At 35.4% G+C, this 18,351-nt stretch overlaps 1 protein-coding gene across 1 annotated transcript in view; it reads left to right on the forward strand.

The window, feature by feature from the left end:
* NCAM2 (neural cell adhesion molecule 2) overlaps positions 1-18,351 on the forward strand; it is a 215,915-nt gene that overhangs the window by 62,759 nt on the left and 134,805 nt on the right. The window contains exon 7 of the mRNA XM_047099839.1: positions 16,975-17,125. Coding sequence (XP_046955795.1) covers positions 16,975-17,125 — 151 coding nt within the window. The remainder of the gene's footprint in view (positions 1-16,974; positions 17,126-18,351) is intronic.

Genomic DNA, 18,351 nt, shown 5'->3' on the forward strand with positions numbered 1-18,351 from the left:
ATTCCTCTATAATTCCTTGGATATTGCAAGTTTTTCAATGGTGTGTCTACTTTATTTACCTGGAACACTGACTACACATAGCAAGTCTTAAGTGCAGTGAAAACAATCACAAATCTTTGAAGTACTGACTGCAGTTTCCAGTACTTTCGAGTCTTCTGAGAGAGTTCTTGACTGCCAAACTGAAGTCTATATGATAGACTATTGACTTTTAACAGATATTAACTATGAATATATTTAGGTTAATTGTTGAGTTCTTTAGGTAAACTGAGGATGAAGTGCAGACCACTGTTCTTTCAATTACAAAATTCAAAGCCAGTTAGGAACTTAATCTATAGCTGCAACACTAGAGCTAATTTACTATATGGATATTTGCATTCACTCTGAAGTTCGCTATATCTAGAAGAGTCATAGGAACTGGATATATGGGACAGAATTTAAAAAACACAAACATGTAATGCTCAAGTAATAGTAGCGTATCTGTTGATCAATAATTTGAATGAATTGATATAATCCTTTGGTTGCTTAGTAAGTTAATAATTTGTGTATCCTTAAATTAAAATATCTTTGGAGGCAAATGATAGAAAAGGTAATAATTAAAGGAATCCCATACACAAGATAGGTAGATGTAGAAGATTACCAAACAATGGAATTGCACACTTTTCCTATGTGTACCATAGAGAAGATTTTATTAGAGAATTTTATTGAGGCCTATCTATGTCTTCCTATATTACAAGAATCATGCCTGGATGGCTGTTTTGATCAGTACCTTGAGATAGCACTTTACATATTTATTCACTAAGAGTATGCTTTTTTAGTACCTTCTCATAAAATGCTCTGTGGTATAATTATTTGACCTCTTCTTATACCTGCATGTTCCAACACCCAATTAGAGGCTTGATGAAAGCTGTTTCTCATCAATTTTATGTCTTGTAGCAAAGGTAGTATAATTTCCCAGACCATCTCTGCTTCCTGAGTCTTTAGCTCCACCATACTTTAATGATAATGTTCATAATTTTTCATTATCTAATGATTTATATACATCAACTGTAAAGATTCATCACAGACCTGTCTGATCCATAATTTGGATTGTTTTATACAAGGTATATAATATAGAAATATAAGATTCTTTATCTTCTCTTAAGGTTTTTGACAAATTTCACACTGTACCTTGTCTTTTCCGTGGTTTAATGTGGTAGTATTGATCCATTTATACCATATTTGGGTACTGTTTTAATAAATCTTCTAGCTTTTGATTATGTGTGTGTGTGTGTGCGTATGTATGTATGTATTTGTGTGTATGTATGTATGTGTGTGTGTGTGTAACATTTTAACTCTCTTCCTCCTTTGCATTATCTTAATAACTTGTATCAAGTCCTTTCTGAAGAGTTCCTTCTCTTTAATTGAAGATTTCTAACAATTATATAAAGTTTCATTTGTATATGCAGTCTTTCTTTTAACTTGCCTATTCTTTATGGTAGGTTACTATTTACTATAAAACAAGCAAAATCCAAGCCACAAACAAAAGCAGGTCAATGGCATTTATATATTTGTTACATACAGTTTTAATTTTTAGCTATCTCTTGGAAGTAGGTTGTTTCTATGTATGTGTAACAAAATGATTTGATGAAATTGTGGTTTTTGGTATTTTGGTGTATGGCGAGTAGTTTTGGTTTTCATGTTCATGACTTATACAAAGCAGTTTCAATAAATACACACTGCTTTCACTGAAGATAGTTATGTTAATTATGTATGAGTTAGACAGCTTGAGAAGAGTTCACAGCATAGCTCTATGGATATATATCTTTTACCTCCCTCAAACTTCTACCCAATGTATAGTTATAAACATTTAAATGAAGTATATTAATCACTCAGCATAGCTCTCTATTCATAAAGGAGCATATATTTGCTGTAATACTAAGGACACAGATAATAATAATTATGTGTATATATATATGCATATGCATATATATATATATATATATATATATATATAAAATTTCTTATGTATCCAGTGATGTAAGCATTTGAATATGTATTTGTCATGATGTGATAAGGAAAACCATACACATATATTACCAGGGTTTTTTTTTCTTTCCATTTTTTTGTTTGTTTCAAGTTTTTATTTAAATTCTAGTTAGTTAACATATAGTGTAATATGTTTCAGGAGTAGCATTCAGTGATTCATCACTTACATATAATACCCAGTGCTCATCACAAGTGCCCTCCTTAATACCCGTCACCCATTTAGCCCATCCCCCCACCTAACTCCCCTCCAGTAACCCTCAGTTTGTTCTCTACAGTGAAGAGTGCTTTATAGTTTGCCCCTCTTTCTCTCTCCTCTCCCCCATGTTCAACTGTCTAAATTTTTTCCTGTGGTTGACTTCAAGTTTCATAGCATTGTGATCTGAAAATATGGATGGTATGATCTTAGTCTTTTTGTACTTTTTGAGGCCTGACTTGTGACCCAGTATGTCATCTATTCGGATGGATATCCCATGTGCACTCAAAAAAAGAATGTTTACTCTGCTGCTTTAAGATGTTCTTTTCTGAATATATCTGTTAAGTCTATCTGGTCCAGTGTATCATTCAAAGCCATTGTTTCCTTATTGATTTTCTGCCAAGATGACCTGTCGATTGCTGTAAGTAGGTGTTAAAGTCCCCTACTATTATTGTATTATTATCAATGAGTTCCTTTATGTTTCTTGTTAATTGCTTTATATATTTGGGTGGTCTCAAGTTGGGGGAATAAATATTTATAATTGTTAGATCTTCTTGTTGGATAGAACCCTTTATTATGATATAGTGCCCTTCTTAATTTCTTATTACAGTTTTTGGTTTAAAATCTCATTTGTCTGATATAAATATGGCTACTACAGCTTTCATTTGACACCCATAAGCATGATAGATGGTTCTCCATCCCCTCACTTTCAATCTACAGGCGTCTTTAGGTCTAAAATTAGTCTTACTTGTAGGCAGCATAAAGATGGGTCTTATTTTTTTATCCATTCTGACACTCTATGTCTTTTGATTGGAACATTTAGTCCACTTACACTCAGAGTGATTATTGATAGATATAAGTTTAGTGACATTGTATTACTAATTAAGTCATCATTTCTGGAGATTGTCTCTGCTCCTTTCTAGTCTTTGTTGCTTTTGGTCTTTCCTTCCCACTCAGAGCGTCCCTTTTAATATTTCTGTGGTCACTAATATTTAGTGGTCACAAACTCCTTTAGTTTCTGTTTGTTTAGGAAACTCTTTATCTCTCCTTCTATTGTGAGTGACAGCTTTGTTGGGTAGACTATTCTTGGTTGCCTAATGTTCCTATTCAGCACATTGAATATATCATGCCACTCCCTTCTGTTCTGCCAGTTTCTGTGGAGAGGTGTGCTGCTAACCTTATTTGTCTTCCCTTGTAAGTTAGGGATTTCTTTTCTCTTGCTGCTTCTTTTAGGATTTTTTCCTTATCTCTATATTTTTTGCAAATTTAACTACAGTGTGTCTTAGTGTTGGCTGGCTTTTGTTCACTTTGATGGGAGTTCTCTGTGCTTCCTACATTTGGGTGTCTATTTCTTTCCCCAGATTAGGGAACTTTTCAGTTATAATTTCCTCAAATAAACCTTTTGGTCCTTTTCCCACTCTTCTTCTTCTGGGATTCCTAGGGTACAAATGTTATTACATTTTATAAAGTCACTGAGTTCCTTAAATTTACATTCTTGATCCAATATTTTTATTTCCCTCTTCTTTTCAGCCTCTTTATTTTCCATAATTTTATCTTCCGTATCATTGGTTTCTCTGCTTCTTCCATCCTTGTGGTCATTACATGCAGTTGTTTTTGCATCTCAGCTATAGCATTTTTGTTTCAGCCTGACTAGATTTTAGGTCTTTTATCTCTGCAATAAGCGACTCCCTGGTGTCTCCTTTGCTTTTCTCAACCCCAACTAGTGTCCTTTTGTTTCATGTTTTTAATTCTGGATCAGGCATATTATTTATATAAGTTTCTATGAAATCCCTGGCCATTAACTTTTCTTATTCTTTCTTTTGGGATGAATTCCTCTATCTTGGCATTTTGTCTGGGTCTCTGTCTTCTTCTGTGTGTTAGGAAAGCCTGTTATGCTTCCTGCTGCTGAGAGTAATGGCTTTGTTAAGAAGAGGTGATATCCTCTCCAGAGCCCAGTGCTTCAGGAAGTGTCTTTTGTGTCTGCTCTGTGCACTCTGCTGTGTGTTTTGGCTGCTCTTTCCCTCAGGTCAGTCCTCTGCAAGATTCTCCTTTCCTGCAGTGGGGAGTGTATGGACCTTGGACAGAGTGTGGTGACTTTTAACTAGATGTGCTCTGGTCCGCTTGATAAAAGACACCTGGTTCAGTTGACATGGTGTGTGAGTAGAGAGGGGGGTGCTTGTGCTGGTCTTCTAGGGGAGAGGCCCACTATGCTGGTTCTCAGGCACACTTGCCCCAGAAAAACATCACCAGCAGAGTGCAGGGGATGGGCCTTGGTGAGGGCAGTTTAGGCCGCCAGTGTTGGTGCTGTGCTGCTAACTGAAGTTAGTTTATGCTGGGGGGCAAGGGACAAAAATGGCACCGGCTAGCTCTTTTGTCACTGGAGAGACAATGCCACCTCTCCCCAGTGTGCTCCAAGAAGAAGAAAATGTCTCTCCCAGTACTTCTCAGGGGATCCTCAGATCTCACTGTCTGTTCCCAGGCTATCTTCCCCCCTTCTCCATAGGAGCACTGCAGTGCCCTTAAGCCTTCACCCCGGCCACTCCATGGACCTCTGAAACACCAGTATTTGAGTCCTGCTGGTTGTGAAAACTCCCTATAATTAGCCTGTCTCGTTTTCCCAGTCAACGGCTTTGGGGAAGTGTTATCCTTGTGTGATTCCCTGTGAAGTCCTCTCTCTCTCTCTCTCTCTCTCTCTCTCTCTCTCTCTCTCTCTCTCCTCTTTCTGTGACCAGGGTTCCCTCCACTCTTCAGCACCTATGATTCATTTCCCCCCTAAACCACATCTCTGCACCTAGTACCTTCCATGATGTGACTTTGTCTCTCCCTCTAGTTGTGCAGTTTGTTCTGTCAGGCCTCCAGGCCGATTTCTTGGGTATACAGAATGATTTGATCTTTATCTAGCTGTATGCAATGGATGAGGCAAGCCTAAGGGCCTCCTACTACTCTGCCATCTTAGCTTGTCCTAGCTAGGTACGTTTTAATTTGTGGCATCAGTGTGATAAAAATGATGTTGTTAAGTGTGTCGTGTTGTGTACTATGAGAATTCTCGTATCTGTGACAAAAAGTGGTCACTAGAGGGTAAAAGCATTGCATTTTCTGGTGTTAAGTGTGGCATTAGTGACAATCTAAAATACTTGTTAGAGCTTCACTTTTATAATGGATAAAGAATGGCTTGATTTACACTCTGACTTTAAATGATGACAACAACAAACACAATTTATGACATTATGGGAAGCACATTTATTCCTGAGAGAAAAGAAACAAATGACATGAGTCCTATGATTTCTCAAGCCTAATGTCTCAAGAGAGTTTCCAGGCTACAGCCAAGAGATGAACAGTCTGGTTGTTTCTCTTTGTTGAAGAGACAGCATTCTGAGTTTGAGTGATCCATGGTGCTAGAATTCATAGGATGGGATATTAGAGAGGAGAGGGCTCTGTGGAGGAGAGAGAAATTCACACAGTCAGCTCCAGAGGTCTTCAGCACTTTTCCCAAGAGTCTGCAGCCGAGTACCAATAGGTGTATGTGTGGGAGGAGACTATTCACAGCCACAGAAAGAACCACTGGTATATTGAGCAATGTAGCTTTAGTAGTGTAGCCAAATTAGTCCTGAATTGAATATTGCTTCCAACTCCCCTAGCAAAGTTCACGATTCTCAAAATAATAAAATTGTTTCCGAGGAATTTAACAAGGTCTCCAAGAAGAGACCAGGCATATTTAAAAGAATAAAAAAATGCTGCATTCAAAATGTCTGGCCTCCAAAAATTTTTGATATGCAAGATGCATAAGAATAGAACTCATAGTAAGGAATAACAAATTAATCAATAGCAACAGATCCATGAATGACATAGAAGATGGGAGATAGGAACATTCACATTTGTGTTTTTTACATATACTGTGTATACTGTATAAAAGACAGCATGAGCATAATGAGGAGAGACATGAAAGATATACAACAAATTAAGTAAAATTCTAAAGATTAAAAAATGTGTGAAGTGAAAAAGATATGGGATAAGCAGCAGATTAGATACTACAGAAGAAAAGATTAGTGAAATCAAAGAATATAATTTATTCAAATGAATATAAGCAGGAAGCAAACTAATATATATTCTTTGAGTAGTCTTGTCTTTTTTTTTCCTGCCAGGAAAAAAAACCAGAGAAGACTAAGGATGGGGCCTTTATTTATTTTATTATATAGAACAAAGAAAAAATGTTTCCAAAATATTTTTAGTTTCTTCATACTGCAGTGGAAAAAAATCCACTATAGAACATCTTGCAGGGATTTATATAAAGATGTACTAATTGGAAAACATAATGACTATAGTTAGCCCTTATTGAATATATAGACTTTATGTCTGGTATTTTGTAATCATTTCATCTAACATTATTATACTACTTCCTATTTTGTGTGGTGCTGCTTGCTTTTAAAACATCTTTTATTTGTCTATAGTTTGAACTAGATTGCCATACTTGTTAAGCTGGTTACAACACTGATGATAATAACATTTCTCATGTACCTAGAACTAAGCTTGCATAATCTTATGCATTTCTAACCAGATGTGGGGAAAAGCAGCAAAGACTAAATGCCATATACTACTCAACTTGTACTGTGATAACTCTAGCAAAACAAATGACATTGAAATCTCAGTGTCTTTCAATTTAAAAACTTGGTGGATTTTTAAGTAGGTTGCAGCAGCACACCCTGGACTTGAATTTGGGTTCTGGTATACCAGAACTGTTGTAACAGTTCAGGAAATGGTCTAAAGGAACAGATCCATCTTGACCATGCCTTTTAAAATTTCCCATGGTAAGTGATGAACCACGGGAATCTACCCCCAAAACAAGAGCACACTGTACACACTGTATGTTAGCCAATTTGACAATAAATTGTATTAAAAAAAGAAAAAATAAAATTCCCTATGGTAAAATGTATGATTTAATTAAGAACAAAGACATAAAGAATAGTATAATGAAATCTCATGTGTCTGTTGCTCACCTTTGCCAGTTATTAATATTATGCTATTCCAATTCTAATATTTTTGATATTGTGCTTCATCTCTTTCCAATGGGCTATCTTTGTGTGAGATAGCAAGACATTTTAAATTTTGGATTAAAAAAAAACATGGTACCAGATGACCTATGACTTCTTCAAAACCTTGAAATCATGGAATCCAGGCTTACTAGCAATTACTCACATGACTTTCAGAGCAGTATGATTGAATAACATGATATCGGTGTTTACGGGATAAGTTCAATCATGTGGCAGAAGTTATTGCAACACATCTGAGCATCTTGTAATAAATGCTGACTAACAAGGTTTAGAGTATCACATGCCTCACTTTTTCACATGTCTTTTTTGTCTTCTCATGGTTGTGTGACTAAATTTTACCTCAGCAGAGATGTAAATTTTAGATAGGAATGTCTTCTTGGCTTCATTTCTTATCGATATTTTTAATAATCAATTGTTCTTACATTTCTTATTTTCCATTATGAAGGATACACGTGAACAAAATGGGAATCCAGAAATGATAGTGATCATCCTATTTTTCTTGGTTTCTTAACCTTGGAGAAACCACTGGAATTTTACATACATTGATGATTTGAATCAGTGGGACTTTCTAGGTCCTGACTTTCTATGCTAGCCCCATACTTATGACTTAAACTCACATGTTCTGAATTTTGTGAACAACTTGATATCGAACATTTTGTTTTATTATCTTTAGATTTGATTAAAATTGCACATACAATTTCACAACAAAAAAATAAGTATCTTGTCAAGCAGAGTAGCCAACAGTTAGGCTAGAATTATGGTCAACCATACTACAAGCATATTCCCCTTAATTCTAACTTACTTTCTTAGAGGTCCAATCACAATGAATGATCATAATAAGTGACAGTAATATATACATGGAGTCAGGTTACTTTATATCACTTTGACTAGTATAAATTTGAGGGAGGTGATGTATAATCATTGGGATCTAAAAATTTAAGACCACTGAATGGTATCATAGAGTTCATATCAACGTAACAACTACAAGACTGAACTTTGACCCCAGAGTCATGGGAGTTGAACAGGGAAGTTCATCCTAATGAAGATCAAGGTCAAGGATACATGCAAACCATCCACAAGTGTAATGGCAATTATGGACAAATTCAATATCTAGAGTTTTATTAGTAGTATTATGGATGCAATAAAATATAAATCCCATCTTTCAGTAATTATTTATATGTGAAATGTTTTATCATTTATCAGTAGAAATTTTATTCTTCTATAGTAGTTTTTTGTCCTCATTTTAATTTTGTTCTTTACTGAATATATTATGTTTTTATTGACAAAATATTATAAATAATTGGGATATAGTTCATAGGATTGTGAGAAAAGTCTAGCAGCAGTAAAATACTGGTGAGTAAGAAGAAAATAGGAGAGTTATTATTTCTCTTTGAGACAGAATGCCTTCAGCTATCACAATGAAATAGATGTTGTATAAGCTAGTATATTTATCCCTTAGATCTGGATATCAGATGTTTTATGCCAATGTATTTATCGTGTACTAACAAGTCCTAAGCTCTTTACAAATATTCGCTCATTTAATCTCCATAGCAATATTATGAATGTTGCATTCTTATTCCCATTTTACAGAGAGAGAAACTGAGGTACAGCTAACTTAAGTAGCTAACTCCAGGTCACCAAGGTTGGAGGAAGCACAATCAGGATGTCAACTTCCCAGTCTGGTTCTGCAGTCTTAGCTGCTGTGTTATGCTGGCATTGGTAGCACATCCAGGCAGTAATAGAAAATAAGCAGGTCACATTCTGCAAACCATTATTTTCACAATTGTTAGCTGGAACCTGGCTCATATAATTTTTTAAAATTAGAATCTCTGAAAAAGTTTATTCGTCTTTCATTTTATTGTTTCATTTTATATCATTTCAATTTTAAATATCAGTTTTAAAGTACTGAATATATAATGTGGAACAGATTGTGAGCCAGTTATTAAAATACGGGCACATATAGTAAAATATGCATATATATATATATATATAAATGTATATATATATATATATATATATATATATATATATATATATATAATCTTATAGACATGCAATAGTTTACTAATGACAGATAATACTTTCCATCCTGGGGTCTGTGACAGAACCTAGAAACACTCTTTTCCTCTTTCCTTTCATCACCACCTTTCATCCAAACATTCACTAAACACTGTTGATGCCTCTTCAAAACATTTCTAGAATTTATTCACTTCTCTCCATCTCTCCTACCCCTGCCTTTCCCCAACACCTTATCAGTGCAGTATGTTTCCCATGGGCCTCACTTCCCCCTCTTGAATTCATTCTTCACCCTGCAGCATGAGTGATTTTTTTTAAATAGCAAATGCATTTGCCTTATAACCCTAAAACCTTTCATGTCCTTTTCCGGTTGCTTAGAGAACACCCAAAATCCTTCCTTTGTCTTTAATTCTCAATACTTTTATTTACAAATAATTCACATAGAATGAAATTCACCCATTAAAATATACAATAAAATGCACGTTGGTATATTTCCAGAGCTGTGCACCTATCCACAAAATCAATTTTGGAGTATTCTCATTGTCTCAAAAAGAAATTCCTCTTCTTTTGACCATTGCTCCCGATCTCACACCACCGGCCACTCCTAGGCAATCACAATACACTTCTGAGTCTATAGATTTGTCTATTCTGGATATTTCATATACATGGAAGCATTCAATATGTGGCTTTGTTACTAGCTTTTTTCACCTACCCTAATGTTTTCAAGGCTCATCCGTATTGTAGTTTGTGTAAGTACTTTATTTTTATTGCTATATAATACTCCACTGTGTAAATATATCACATTCTATTTATGCAGGCATTAATAGATGGACAGTGTGTTGCTTTAATTTTTTGGTTTTATTAATAGTTCTGTTATGGATGTTCACATGTAAGGTTTTATTGTGGACATCTATCTTTAATTCTCTTGGGAATATAATTGCTGAGTCATACGATAACTCTATGTTTAACCTTCTGGGTAACTGTTAGACTTTTTATCCAGAGCACCTGCTCCATTTTTTACATTCTCACCCACCAGCAGTGCATGAAAGTGCCAGTTTGTCCATAGCTTCGCCAACACTATTATCTGTCTTTTTTATTACAGCCAGCCCCGAGGGTGTGACGTGGTATTGTGGTTTTGATTTACATTTTCATGGTAGCTAATGAATTTGAGCATCTTTTCATGTTTTCAGTGATCTTCCCTTGACTTCTGAGGCCTGTTATGGCAGCCTTGTCCCTCTCCAGACACTTTATGTCCTATCCCTCTCCACTTTATATTGAATATTACAGTTCTAGTGAGCTTCTGTCATCTTTTTGAATGATTCAGTTTCCCTTCTAGTTCAGGTCTGTTGGTTCCCATTTCCTTCCTACCTTTCCCTCTTTGTTGCTTGGCCAGAGCTGACTTCATGAATGTATGATGTGCATAATTGCATAGAGCCTGACACTCAAAAGCGTCCTGTATTTGCTTCCATATATTGCTATGTTTGCCTTGAAATCCATGATAATTTTTGGATAAGAAACCCCACATTTCATTTTGCAGTAGGCCCTGCAAATTATGTAGCCAGTCTGGTGCCCGTCTTACTATTATTACTTACCCTTCAGGTCTCAGTTTAGACAGAGATACCTACAAGAGGTGTTCCCCACCCCTGTAGACTGTATTATGTGTCTTCCTGTATTTCATCTATACCAGCATGTATTATGGTTTGTCATTTTTTTCGTCTAAGCCTTTGACCTATTAGACTAAAGGCTTTGCCTTTCTGATCTATTTTTCTATCCTCAGAAACCAGTATAGTGCCTGTTACTCAGCCTTCGTAAGATGTGTACTTCAACTACATAGTTATGGCTCAGGTGATGGGCCATAGAGGGAATAATTCCAAACATGAGCTCCAGGGCCAGACAGCCTCGATATTCGGTCATATCATTTGTAAACTGTTTGGAAACTGGGTATTTAATGTATTGTTTCCTCAATTTCTCATCTTTAAAGTGAGGATAATATTAGTCCAAATCTTATAATAGGGATTAAGTGAACTAATAAGTGTAAAACATTGAAAATAACGTCTAACTACCGTTTACTATATTTGTTACCTGCTATCATTGTTATATTCTGTTTCTGTTTGCTGAATAAATTATTGATTCTATATGCAAAGAGAAGAGAAGGGCACTAGAACCTCGTGAAAAACTATGCAAGTTAAGGAGTTATACTGTATAGGGGCGCCTGGGTGGCTCAGTCAGTTAAGCATCGACTCTTGGTTTGTGAGTTCAGAGCCTCACGTCTGGCTCCATGCTCATAGTGCCGAGTCTGGTTGGGATTGTCTGTCTGTCTGTCTCCTTCTCTATCTTCCTCTTCCCCACTCCCCGCTCAAAGTATCTCTGACTCTCTTAAAATAAATACATAAACTTTAATTTTTTTAAGTAGTTACATTGTACACATTACTCTTCCTTATATGAATTTGCAATGCTAGGAAGAAGGTTAATTGTACAAAAGTTGTTTATGAAACCAAAATAGGAAGAAAATTAGGAAGCTGGGAACAAACCCCCAGGAAAGAGAAATTAATGCTAAGAGCAAGTATAAGGATCTTATAAGGAGGGAAGAGAATCTTTCTGTTTAAAATTCTTTACAGAAACTGTTCAACTGAACACAATGTTAACACAATTTTAGGAGATGAGTTTGAGTAAATTAATGCCAGTAACCTTTGGAAAGTGTTTTCTTGTTTATATAATTAGTAGTCATGCTTTGACATTACCTGTAAGTATTTGAAGTTGAGCTTAATTTATAGTCAGCGGAGATATAATGCCATTATGAAAAGGCAAACAGAATGTATAATAAAGGGGTACATGTTTTCTGTATGTCTACATTTGTCTTGGGTTATATATGCTGTCTCTGCTTATCCAACATGAGGAGATCGCATTGCCCTTAACATTCTCCTTTGTGCTTGCTGGCTTCTCTCAGTTCCTTCATATGCTTTCTGGGGGCGCAGGCTTGGACTTGTGTCTGCAAAGCTGTTCCTCTTTCACTATTTACAGTTCATAGTCCACACTTTCGTTTTATCAAGGAACATGCCTGTGACTCTACCCTACCCCTCCATTTACTCAACCCAAGATAAAACTTGGGTGTTCCTACCTGGAACCTTTCAGTTTATTTGTATTATATTTTTTTTAATGTGTATTTATTTGAGAGAGAGACAGATAGACAGACAGACAGAAAGAATCCAAGTGGGGTAGGGGTGGAGAGAGAGGGACACCCAGAATCTAAAGCAGGCTCCAGGCTCTAAGCTGACAGCACAGAGCCCAACAATGGGCTTGAACTCACGGACCACAAGATCATGACCTGAGCCAAAGTCGGACGTTTAACCAACGGAGTCACCCAGGCGTCCCTATTTGCATTATTTTTAAAAATGGATACCTGTTGTACTTTAATTTCCCAAAGGGTAAAAATTGTTCAGTTTTGCTCAGCTTGTATCCCCAGTGCCTAAGTGCATCTTGTAGAATAATTGCACCAGAAAACAATTGCTGAATAACTAAGTGACATGATTCACAAATCTCGCAAAAGGCCAAAGGGGTCAGTGACTCTAAAAATTGTCAAAGACATCAGTATAAAGAAGAAGAAAGATTGGGAATACAGGCAACTCAAATGTGTTATGTACTACAATTGGGTTCTAAACTTGGCAATAGATGTCTAGTCAGGTAAGGTTACAAAAACAACTAATAAACAGGATACATTGTATAATTTCAAATGTCCAACAATTAAAATTGACAACAAAATATTTGTGTTGGAATTAAACTCCAGAAGGTAGTTATCACAATCATTTTTCATTAAGTGATTCTTCAAAGGACAGTAAACTCTATCAATAAACATTTTATAAAAATATTGAAATACTCTTCAAATAAGCAATTCTAAAACTGACCTTCTGGAAAGGCAAAGAATATAACATTAAATCAAATTTCAAAGAGTGCCTTTCTAAAAAGGATTGGAATAATAATGTATAGTCAGGCACTTTACTTTCCAATCATCTTACTTAATGCAATGATAGAACCTGAAAATACTAGACGGACAGCTAATATGCCCATTAACCTGTCTCAGTCAAATATCAGATGTCTTAAATGAATCTTCTTCAGTAGGTGGTGAATCAAAGCCAAGATATAAATTAATTTTCTTTCAGAAATGTGTAATGCCTTTTTGTGACACAAAGAGAAAGATGTCCTTTGAAATGTTAGATATGAGAAGGAATGACTTTGGTCTTCTAGTATAAGTATTTGAGACAAATGGATATTGTAATTATTATAGAGCCAATGTCAAGTCTGAAAGTGACTTATGATTTCCCGGGGAATCACATACCTTCCCAAAGAAATTCTGTTCTTCCAGAATTTCTGTTAATAACTTCAGATACATTGAAAATAACTTTTCAATCTCCACATCTTTACTAATTTCATACTAATTTTACAAACACCAGTAGTTTTTCGCAAGTCAAAACCATATCATTTACAACAGGAAATAACAAAAGCACATGTTTCTTTTCAAAGGAGATATATTTGCCTTTCAATTCTGTGAAAGAACAGTATTTTTCCTAATAGAAAAATGAAGAATTTGTTTTGTATCATTAATAAGCTATTTTATCACATTAACAAAGATAATAAGTGCAAGTTGTTAATCATAGTAAATAATAATAATACTAAATAATAGCTGGAGGAATATATTTCCTTTACTCAACCACATTTACGTTTTCACTATAACTTAATTTGCCTTATAAGATATTAGAATATAATGGTCCTGTCCTTGGTACTAGTCCAGGTGACTTTAACATAAAGTACCATAAAAATAAAAATGTTCTCACCTTTGTTCAACTATAATATCACCCTACAGGATGAATTCCGAAGTTTCAATAAGATTAGAAAAGTAGTGTGTCCTAAGAAATGCACAGAGTTCAAAGTAGTAATTATAAGCAATTACTATATTGGCATGTTCTACCACATTTAATAATTATTTAAAATAGTCAACCGGGGACTGTTTTGAATATAAATTTATATTTTTCCAAGAAATTAAAAGAATGTGGGAGAATCCTGCCATGTAAATATGGAAGAGATAAAGAGGGAAAGGTTGAAACAGGTCTGTGGAGAGTGCTTATGGAAATAACAGTACATGTAATTCACATTAATTGGAATCCAAATTAGTGGTATCCAACTTGTAAAGTGTGCTTAGACAAAAAAGTGATGTCTTAGAAAGGTGATGTCATATGGAAGTACTGAAATGTCAGGTTGAGACACTGGGAGTTTATTTAGGTATCAGCACAATGTTATTCACGATCATAGAGCGCAGCAGATGTGAAACCTTCATGAAGTTGGTATGAGAATTAAAAGTTTGCTTTTTAAAAAACGTATTCTTAGCTACACAAGAATTTCTGCATCTGCAATGAGATTTTGCTAGAGAAACATGGGAAATAACATAATGCTGATGGCTTTTGCAGAGTCGGGGAATCTTTTTCGGTCACATTCACCCTGAGTGTGATTGTTCTCTTGAAATCCAGAGATGCGCGTGAGCATCCGTCCAACGCAGAGCACAGCCAAGGTTCCAGATAGTAGAAGCAGAGAGCAGAGAGGTCTATGGAAACACGGTTGCTAGACATTGAAAATGATAATATTGAGCAAGATGATAAATCATTGTCATCATTTAAAATATAAATAGATAAGGGCTCAGAAACTGATCCAAGACTGAAGACACAGTCAAGCATGGGACATGGGAAAGAATTAGTATCAGTCATGGAAGGGAAGACAAGAGGGGTAGAAGAAGTTATTCTGGGTGATGGAGTGATGTGCTCACATTTGTTCGTACTGGTTGGAGAAACACATAAAACAAGAAGGCCCTGAAGGAGAGGTATCTGGTCCTGTAACTCTCCAGAGAAAAAGGGATTCTGGATGGAGAAGGGTGACTAATGATCGCAAGTGTAAGGGGGAGGATGAGACTGTCTAGGACAGAGTACAGGGGCCTCCAGAGAGAGAGGAAGCTGCAACCCAGATTAAAAAGTAGACAGAGAAATGACACTGGGAGAAAAAATAGGAGAGTGTGGGTGTCCTGAAAGCCAAAGGAAGTCTGCACATAAGGAAGGAAGGATAGTTCAGTGAGATCCAATGATAAATAGAATTGCAGTAAGATAAAGAACTCGGAATACCCACTTAGTGACTGAAAAGTAGTTACTTTGTATAACAAATGGCCATTCTGCTTTTGAGTTTACTCATTCTAATTTTAACTTTTGTGAGTTTCTGCATTTTTTTTCCTTTTCTCTCAAGTAAGTAATTGGGTTGGCAGCCAAACATCTTAAATATTGGCAGAAGAGAATGCCTTCTGCTTGAAAACCTCACCTTACTATTTTTTAGCAATTCTTGAAAGTTGGAGAACATGTTTTTGGCCTAGAAATCCTGATCTAAGTTGCATAATACATTCCCCAGCATGTTTTTGTTTCTTTGTTTTTGAAGACCATTTTTATGATAATGATAGTAAATAAATTATGAGTGACTGATATGATTGTGTAGTAATTACATTCCTATATAAAAGTAGAAAGCAAAAAATGGTTGTATTGTGTCCCAAGCAATTTCATGTTTGAAAAAGAGCTTTAAAATAGTCTGTTGATATGAATACAAGAAAATAAACACCAAGTTTTAATAATACAAAGTGCACACATGTATTGAAATTTATTTCAATTTCAGTTACATAGAAAATTAAACAACCATTATGTTATTACATAATAACTTACATATTTCAAAATAAATGTGTGGCCTGCAGTGTTTATTGAGGCACTAAAACCTCAGACGTTGAAAATAATCATTTCAATAATAGTAAAGTACATGTTTCAAATGAATTACAAAATGACAAATTTTACTATATTTCCTGATTGTAGAAAGTAAAATTCAGTGAGTAAACTATCTGTGTTTTTACTTGTGTGCTATAAAGGCATTTAAGTGATTTAAGAAAATAATTGTAGTTCTACCCATTAGGTTGCACACAAGAATTCTTATTTGAAATATAATCTATAAACTATTGGATTATGAGCAATTCCTTGATTTGAATCAATATTCGTGGGGTACATGATTAATCATTTTTATGTTGTTTCCATTGACTTTCTAAGAGTGACTTTCATAGTGCTGTTTTTAATAATTTACCTGTGATAGGTACAGTGCTAATTAGGCTTATGAACAGTACTATTTCATTCATTCAACAATAACTATAAATTCCTCTTGGGCTTCAGTTGTCATACATCTTGATACATTGCCTTTAAATGGTGAAATAGGGAACTAAGGTGAAAACAAGAATATCATTTTGACTGGTGAGTTTTAGCCAGAAATGAATAGGCATTGTTGTTTTGCTATGTTTGCAAGGAGCATAATTGGAAGCCAACAAAGCCCTTCCTAGAAGAACATGCAAGGTTTTGAAAAAACAAAGAGCGCATTATATAAAGGAGGTTGATAAAACACGTGTTTAAGTCTTTACTACATGTCAGGTTCCCTATGAGCAAATGGGCAGGTAAAAATGGAAAAGCTAAAAGCAGTAAATCATAAATACAGAAACATGACTTTAAAAATCCTTAATGCAGGTAAGACTTTCTGTTTTCATTTATTGTATGTGTGATAAACGCCCTATGTTTGGTCATCATTTTGCACGAACCAAGCGTAAAATCTTTCTTTTTCCTGAATCGATGCAAACAGAGCCCAGACGGCCGTATCGAAGTCAAAGGGCAGCATGGAAGCTCATCACTGCACATTAAAGATGTGAAGTTGTCAGATTCAGGGAGATATGACTGTGAAGCCGCAAGTAGGATTGGAGGGCACCAAAAGAGCATGTACCTTGATATTGAATGTAAGTTATTTTCTTTTTGTCTGTTTATTGGAACAGCTTTTTTCTGCTTTAGAAAGTATGAATTTGAGTAGGAAAATCAAAATACATGTGTAATTCATGATTTCACTATTTAACGCAAGCTCTGGAACAAATGCGGCCACCCAAAGTCAGTTATTAGAGACATCTAGTGGATGCTGTGCGACATTTCGCAGTGCCGTGTGTTGAATGCTTTTCCATACTGCTTATTCTGAAAACTGTGATTTTCATTTTTCCTTTTTTGCAGCCTTTAACCCAAACACAATATACATTAAACTGCATTCGTTTTCAGTGGTTGTCAGTATCTCCTTAGAGTTTTATCTGTTTATTTCTAAGATTGATGGTCCTGTGTTTCACATATGTGGTTACTTTGTTGAGATATTTTGCATCCTCCTAAGATACAAAAATAGTGTTTTCAAAATGATTGGATGGATCAGCACTTATATTTTATGGAAGTAATGTTTATTGTCTGGAAGTGCAAACGATGACAAGGAGAGATGTTAAATAAATACAAGGGTTTTCATAATTTTGTGTGGTTTGGGGAATATGAGGGCTAATGCGAATGCTCAATCCACCTTAGGTCATTGCATGGGATTTTAGAATAATTTCATATATATGTTCATAAAAAAGAAAGAGTTTTAATATTATTTTCAATAAATCATCAATTTTGGAGGTTTTCTGATATTGAAGACATAGCTGTCTTAGTGGGAATGTATAAGATGCTCTTTTTAAATGAATTTGTGTGTGTGTGTGTGTGTGTGTGTGTGTGTGTGTGTGTGTGTTATGTTAATTTATCTTCAGAGAGAAAGAGAGCAGGGAAGGGGCAGAGAGGAAGGGGGAGACAGAGAATCCCAAGCAGGTTCTACGCTGTCAGCACAAAGCCCAATGCTGGGCTTGAACCCATGGACTGTGAGATCACGATCAAGTCAAAACCAAGAGTCACATGCTTAACTGACTGAGCCACCCAAGTGCCCCAAGATGCTCTTATTGATAACACATTTCTATTGGGTAATTTATAGTACATTAATACTGACAGAATATGGGGGTAACTGTGAAATAAGGTGTATTTTCTTATTGAGAATGTCTTTTGAAAGCAAATATTTTCTCAAGAACAAGCACAAATAATCCATATTATTTTCATAAATGTTCTTAAGAAATTCATGGAAAGGCCAATTAAATAATTCTAAAAAATTATGAAGGATATTAAGTAA

This window comes from Lynx rufus, unplaced genomic scaffold (assembly GCF_022079265.1).
Source record: "Lynx rufus isolate CCGP_SWC_20201006 ecotype Redwood Valley unplaced genomic scaffold, mLynRuf1.p SCAF_5, whole genome shotgun sequence".
Lineage (NCBI taxonomy): Eukaryota > Metazoa > Chordata > Mammalia > Carnivora > Felidae > Lynx > Lynx rufus.